The sequence below is a fragment of the Babylonia areolata genome, chromosome 2 (assembly GCF_041734735.1).
Source record: "Babylonia areolata isolate BAREFJ2019XMU chromosome 2, ASM4173473v1, whole genome shotgun sequence".
Taxonomy (NCBI): domain Eukaryota; kingdom Metazoa; phylum Mollusca; class Gastropoda; order Neogastropoda; family Buccinidae; genus Babylonia; species Babylonia areolata.
The window spans coordinates 5,052,252-5,059,751 of record NC_134877.1 but is presented as its reverse complement, the minus strand read 5'-3'; the positions used below and the strand labels follow the sequence as shown (position 1 = coordinate 5,059,751).

General features: G+C 43.9%; 1 protein-coding gene across 1 annotated transcript in view; it reads right to left on the bottom strand.

Moving 5' to 3' along the window:
• LOC143296783 (calcitonin gene-related peptide type 1 receptor-like) overlaps positions 1-7,218 on the bottom strand; it is a 332,271-nt gene extending 325,053 nt beyond the window's left edge. The window contains 2 exon segments of the mRNA XM_076608821.1: positions 1,969-3,250; positions 6,790-7,218. Of these exon segments, the coding sequence (XP_076464936.1) occupies positions 1,969-2,094 (126 nt within the window). The 5' untranslated portion in view covers positions 2,095-3,250; positions 6,790-7,218.
• Between the last annotated feature and the right edge of the window lie 282 nt (positions 7,219-7,500).

Genomic DNA, 7,500 nt, shown 5'->3' with positions numbered 1-7,500 from the left:
GCGAAATCTCTCAGACAGAGAGTATCTTCGTTCTGAAATAAGTAAGCTAGAGATAAGCTAAGATAAAGTAGAGAGAGAGAGAGAGAGGAGGGAGGAGGAAGATAGGATGAGGCGAGAGTGACAGAGATGAGGAGATTGATTGATGTGGATACTTATATAGCGCCTATCCTCGGTCAGAGACCAAGCTCTAAGCGCTTTACATACACGGGGACATTTGCACCACAGGCTGCAAGGGGAGATAGAGAAGGGGGGAGATGAGGAGGAGATAGAGAGGGAGAAAGATTAGGAGAGAGTGAGATAGAGAGATGAGGAGATAGAGAAAGGGGGGATGAGAGAGAGACGAGATAGAGAAGGGGGGAGATGAGAGAGAGAGAGAGATAAGGGGAGAAAAGGTAGATGAAAAGAGAGAGAAGAGAGAAGAGGCGGGGAAAGTGAGAGAGAGGTGGAGAGAGAGAGGAAGATGGGGGCATATGAGGCAAGAGAATGAAAGAGACAGACAGACAGACAGACAGATAAACATTCAGGAAGACCCTCAGAAGTACCCGACATATTGTGCAGTATGCAAAAGGACCTACAAATGATAGAGAAGTGCGGGTACGTGCGCTCTGGAATCCTAAGAGGAACAGGTGTCAGCGGGGACAAAACAAAAAGCATCAACTGCAGATACACATAGCCGACAATGGCTCGATTTGCATTTGCAGCCTCTGTGTGTGTGTGTGTGTGTGTGTGTGTGTGTGTGTGTGTGTGTGTGTGTGTGTGTCGTTCTCTCTCTCTCTCTCTCTCTCTCTCTCTCTCTCTCTCTCTCATCAGAAGCAAGGAATTTCTGTATTTACACAAAGCCTTTAAGCTGCGCACTATTATGCTCAGCTGAATTTACAAGTTGTCAACAATACAGCTTCATTCTGCTTTTCTGTCAATATACTACTCTTTAAACAAGCCAGTCAGCAAATTAGTGTGACTTGCTCATGTGTATTGTATCCCCTTCACAACGGGCCATGGCCAAAACTGAATAAACTTTTTTGACTTCGACGGACTCTGTCCGTCCCTCACACACACACACAGGCATGTGACCACAGAGAAAGAGAGAGAGAACACTGAATGGTTTAATGAATAGGCCACTGGCCCATGTCATTGAGGGTGGTTACAAATTCATAGTCACATCAGATGAATGATTCCCTGCAAGGTCACGCAAGTTATGATCAAAAAACATATTACATAATTTGAACATGTGCACATAGTTATCCAAACTCGTGTACATGTACACATATACACAGCTATGCACATACATACATGTACATTTAAATACACACACATCTATGCACTCGCGCGCGCGCGCGCGCACACACACACACACACACACACACACACACACACACACACACACTCATGTAAGTATTGATGACATACTTAAACTTATCAATCCAACAGATATATACGACGGACTTTCAGAGCTTTCTCAAGGAACAGAGCAAGGCGGATGACCAACGTTTTACATTCTGATGCAAATAGCATTGTCAGCTTAAACTGTGATGGATAATTATAATATTTGGCAGGGATATACTGTTCCGAGAAAGAGAGAGAGAGAGAGAGAGAGAGAGAGAGAGAGAGAGAGAGAGAGAGATCATTAACAGACGCTTGTGCGTCCACAGAAAGCGTGAAAACGGAGAGACTGACACAGACAGGCAGGAAAACACTGAGAAAGGTACAGGCACACAAATATCTAAGAGATAGTGAAAGAACGAAAATGAAAGAGATATTAAACAAGCTTTTCTAACAGGCTGACAGACCGGCAGTTTGACACAAAACAGGGCACACAAGCAGACAGACGGACAAGCAGAATGACAGACATACCTACAGACGGCCAGACAAGATAGCCGGACAGACAAACAGACAGATGACAGAATAAGAAACCGACATACCCACGGGAAAAAAAAAATCAGCAAATGCAAACACTACATACAAACTTACTTGCACGTCCGATTCCGTTGTCGCCATGGTAACACAATACTGTCCCAACTGCACACTGGAAGGAAACTGTCTTCTGCAAACTCTGCTCTCACTTTTCAGCCCTACAACGTGCTCGGCCTTTTTCATAAACCACTGTCCATCTGTCGCTGCGGCTGCTACAACGACTTGGCTTTGCGTTTATAACAACACTGCCAACAACTTTGTCAAGTTTTCTCCTTTTTTTCTTTTTTTTTTTTTTTATCAAGGAGACACACCACCGAATCAACACGCTGTCATTCAATCCCTCATCACTGCTTGAAACTTCCGCGGTGAAAAGTAATCCATCGAAAAAAAAATATAGGCCTATATTAGAAAAAAAGTTAAGGGATCTTTTTCCAGTTTCGTCAGATAGAGGATACCAATGACAAGCAGAAGGAAGATTGAGGGATAGATTTTCAATGAAGTTCTCTTACTGGCGTTGTGATGAGAAAGGTCGGAAAGTATTAAGTTCTTCTTTCCCCCTCTGCCGTGCACTTTGTCTCGGGTCGTTTGATTGGTTTCATGAAGAGGATTTTGTGTGTGTGTATGTTTGTTGTTGTTTTGATTTTTGTTTGTTTGTTTGTTTGTTGTTTGGGGGGTTCTTTTTGTTGTTGTTGTTGTTTTTGTTTTTTTGTTTTGTTTTGTTTGCTTTTTTGTGGTAAGAGGGTGGGGGTGGGCAGGGAAGGTGGATGGTAGGATGCGGCAGAAATATATCAGTCGATGTCTGTTGTTGGTGGTGGTGGTGGTGGTGGTGGAGGTCCTTGTACCTGGAGGGCCTGTGTCTTATTTTTCTTGCCGCTGTTGTTGTCGCCTTTCGTGTTGCAGCTGCTGTTCTTTATTCTTCTGTTGATTACTGTCCCGACAGTGTCGACGGCGTTGCTGTTGCTGCTGCTGTCACATGCAGGCTGTTTAAATCAGACACCGGTCAAAATAAAAGTTGGCCTCAGCGAGACAAGTGTGTCGAGCAGGGAGGGCAGCTGGTATACTGCTGCTTTCGCTACCGTTGTAGTAGTCTGAAATAGCCCCGTTTCTCCCCACACATATGCTGCAGAGTGTGGGAAAGCACTGCTCAAGTCAATTGCTGTTTTGTTGCCGATGCTGTTAAATATTGCTGTTAAAAGATTGCTGCTGCTGCTGCTGCTGCTGCTGTTGTTGTTGTTGTTGTTCCTGCTACTGTTGCTGTGTCAGCTGACTATGATGAAAATGATGATAATGGTGACGATAATGCTATAGCCCACTGAAGACGATAGGCCTTTGAATCACCCTGAAACAAAATGGGAGAATATCTAACATTAACCAATACTGGCGATGACGATGATTATGACGGGGGCGGGAATGGCGGTGACGATGCGAATGAACATTATCACACTGACGACAACGATAACGATGATGATGATGTTGACGACGACTGACGACGACGATGGCGATGAAGATGACGACGATATAAGACAGTTTTATCACCAACTATTTTAAATTCCATAATTGAACAGAGGCAGATTATAACTGTGCAGTGTGGGTTACAGGGGGGTTAGAATGTGCTTATGAAAATGACAATGGGTACAGGGGGTCTATAGTGTACTTAATGACAATGACGATACGATTACGATGACGACAACGATGATGATATGTTTAGTTTTACAGTTGTCAGTGCTCGTTTTATGTCATAATTTCCCTTCTCTTAATAAAAATTTCTTTTTTCTCCATCTCAGATCAAAATTTTGATTTTTTTCTTTTCTGACAGTCCTGACGTTTCTTCTTTTTTTTCTTCTTCTTTTTTTCTTTGTTGTTGTTGTTGTTGTTGTTGTTGTGTGTGTGTGTGTGTGTGTGTTAAAGTCCTAACGTTTGGTGGGAGAAATTATTGCACTCGAAAGTTGCTTTCGCTTTGTGTGTGTGTCTGTGTGTATGAATGGCGGATGTATACTTGATTCGTTTCGTTTATTTATTTATAGTCTGTTCATCTAAGATGATGATATTAGAATGATGTATACTTGATTTGCAATGCAAAAGGGTAGTTGTTTGAAATGCGTTCTTATTTCCTTATTGCTTGTTTTTTCCTACCCCTAGCTGATTTATTTCCCTCTCTGTATATTTTCTTCTTTTTCTTCTTTTTTCTCTATCTCGATCTCAGCCTCTGTGTTCTTTTTTTTTTGTGAATGAAGAGCGTGTTTGTACTGGATGGAGTCTCCTTTGAAAGAGAGGGGAAAACATTGTATGTTACATGTATGGCCAACGGGCGCAATAGCCGAGCGCGCGTGTGTGAGCGCGCACGTGTGTGTGTGTGTGTGTGTGTGTGTATGTGTGTGTGTATGTATGTGTATGTGTGTGTGTGTGTGTGTGTGTGTGTATGCATATGTGTACCATTGTGACTACGAGTGAGCGTGTGTTTGCGTTTGCATGTGTGGACGGTTTTACCTGTACTAGTATGTTCGTGTGTTCGCGCGTTTGTGCGCGCGCGTATGTGTATGTGTGTGTGTGTGTGTGTGTGTGTGTGTGTGTGTGTGTGTGTGTCCCTCTCTTTTTTTCCTCCCTCTCTCTCTCTCTCTACCCTCCCTCTCACTCTCTTCCTCAGTTTACCACACATACACACACACGGATGCAGTTACCAGCAAGGTATTCACGGCAGGTGTACTGCATTGCATTGCTTGCGGCCGCCAGTGTTTATCGCATGAGGGAGGTGGGTGGGCAAGTGTTAGATTTCGCCGTACTCGTCTCCATAGCTGCCTGTTGACTGGAGTAGTCAACAAAATTCTTCAGCGTATTTCAGAAAAAAAAAAATACAAGGCAATACAAGGGCATCCAGGAGTCATGACCTGGGTGCGGCCCGGCCCCCTTAGAGTGTAAAGAGTTAACTCTCTCCATACGAACGGCGAAAGAGACGATGTAAACAGCGTTTCACCCCAGTTACCATCATCAAAATATTGCAAGCGGAAGGCTCTTACACTGAAGAGGTGAATGTTGACAAAGAATACCACAGTTCTGACGACGGAAGCTAAAGGTTGGGTCATTCAGACACCCACTGGACATCCGAGGGGTCTGTGTAGAGGAGAAGAGAGGACTGGCCGTACTGAGTGAGTTAAAGGGAGAGAGGAGAGAGGACTGGCCGTACTGAGTGAGTTAAGGGCGAAACTTCTTGACTGAGGGTGGGGGTGGGGGGCGGAGGGGGCCTTCTTCTCTGAAGACCTTGTACTGTCCAGCTCTCCCTAGAGTTTCTTATCACTCCTCTTTAAAAACTAAAAAATAAAAATAATTATAAAAAAAAACCTCCCGACACCCCCACTACCCACACCCTCACCCCCGCTTCAACCAGACACCACCCCCTCACCCCCACCATGGTACGCTTCAAAAAGAGCTGTCGTCAACTGAGTGAACCGCACGCAGTTTCATGAAGCCTGTTCATTCTGCGTTATTTGAAGGAAGCCGAAAGGAAGGACGAGCTTTTAAAGGGCGAGGAGCGGAGAGAGAAATAAGAATGGAGGAGAAGAAGGCCGCAGAGAAGAAAAGGCCGGAAAGAGAGAAGGAAAGAGAGATTTGGTGTCAGTTTCATTGTGAGATGTCACTGGGTTCGGTTACATCCGTATACGCGACACCACATCTTCTAGGCAAATGCCTGACCAGCAGCGTAACCCAACGGCGCTTAGTCAGGCCTTGAGTACATGCATATGTATATATGCATGAGATATATATATATATGTTTATGTATATATGCATGATATATATATACACACATATATATATATATATATATATATATATATTTGCGTACATACCAGAGTGGGTTTCTTCTGCAAAATTTCGCCAGAGGACAACCCATTTGGTTGCCATGGGTTCTTTAACGGTGCGCCAAATGCGTGTTGCACACGGGGCCTCGGTTCACAGTCCTATCCGACTGACAAGACGTCAGTTCAGTTTGATTTTCCAGTCAAACTTGGGAGAAAGGTCGATCGAGCCCAAGAATGGAACCCAGACCATCAGGGACATTGTATTGGCAGATAAACGTCTTCACCATTCTGCCACCTGTTCCTTCTTAACTCACTCAGTACGGCCAGTCCTCTCTTCTCCTCTACACAGACCCCTCGGATGTCCAGTGGGTGTCTGAATGACCCAACCTTTAGCTTCCGTCATCAGAATTGTGGTATTCTTTGTCAACATTCACCTCTTCAGTATAAGAGCCTTCCGCTTGCAGTATTTTGATGATGGTAATTGGGGTGAAACGCTGTTAACGTCGTCTCTTTCACCGTTCGTATGGAGAGAGTTAAAGAGCTAACGAAACGAAACAAAAAACAGGGAACGAATGACTTTTTCTTTAGGGGGAGGGGTTGTTGCTGTCAAGTTTTTTTCTGGGGGGTAAAAAAGAGGGTAGGGAGGCACTGAGGTGGGAGGAGGCTGGCAGCATCAACCACCACCACCAAAAACAACAACAACAGCAACGACAACAACAAAAACGATATCGACAACATTTGACCGTCAACGCCGGATACTCACAACTGCACAGAAACGTGACCACTTTAATTTGATGAACGCGCAAAGCATCGTCATCATCTCAATCATCATCATCATCATCACCACCACCACACTCATGAAATACTACCTTCTAGGCGTTATCCATTTCATACCACCGACATAGAAATCTGCACTGAAAAACATTAACAAACTAGACAACCTCCCAGCTACTTCAAACGAGGATTGAACTAAGGACATACTAGCTCACCACACGTGAAAACACACACACACACACACACACACACACACACACACACACACACACACACACAAATACATATATATAAATTATTACTCACATACATCAGAAAGAAATAACAGCTGTCCTCCGAGACACACTCAATTCCTTTGATGAAAAAAAAAATCGACCAAAACCTTCGCACACACAGCTGTGACAGGTCCTTTTTTTTCTTTTTTTAAAATAATATATATATCCCTAAACAATGTCGAGGAAATTCACAAGTTCCACAACGTCACTGTGAACCCCAAAAAAAAATATATAATAATAATAATAAATCGACACAAACATAGCGTGTTCAATTTACGAAGTCTTGGAAATGAGATACCCAAAAGCTGACAGAATGATTTAAAAGTCTGTAAACATTCGACGATGAAATTCGTGGACGACTGGCTGACTGACAGACTGGGAAGGCTGTCTCGTGTCATAAACTCACACCAGTTCACAGACACACACACACACACACACACACGTACCACACAACACACAACTTCAGCAACAGCCTTGTTGGTGGTTGGGGTTCCTGTGTCGCTCGCGCGCCACTAACTGTGTACAGACTGCCTTGCTATAGAAACGAGAAGTTCGTGTCCGCGTGAAAACTTCGGTTGCCTCGACCCTGCTTGCGACGAAGGCGGGAAAAAAAAAAGAAGTAAAAATAAAAATATTAAATTAAAAAAAAAACATGTGAGCGAGTTTGAGTGTTGACACCATGCGAACGTCACCGAGTTTAAATGATTCGTGTTGCTCCCAACCCCCCTCCTCCTCCTCCTCCTCCT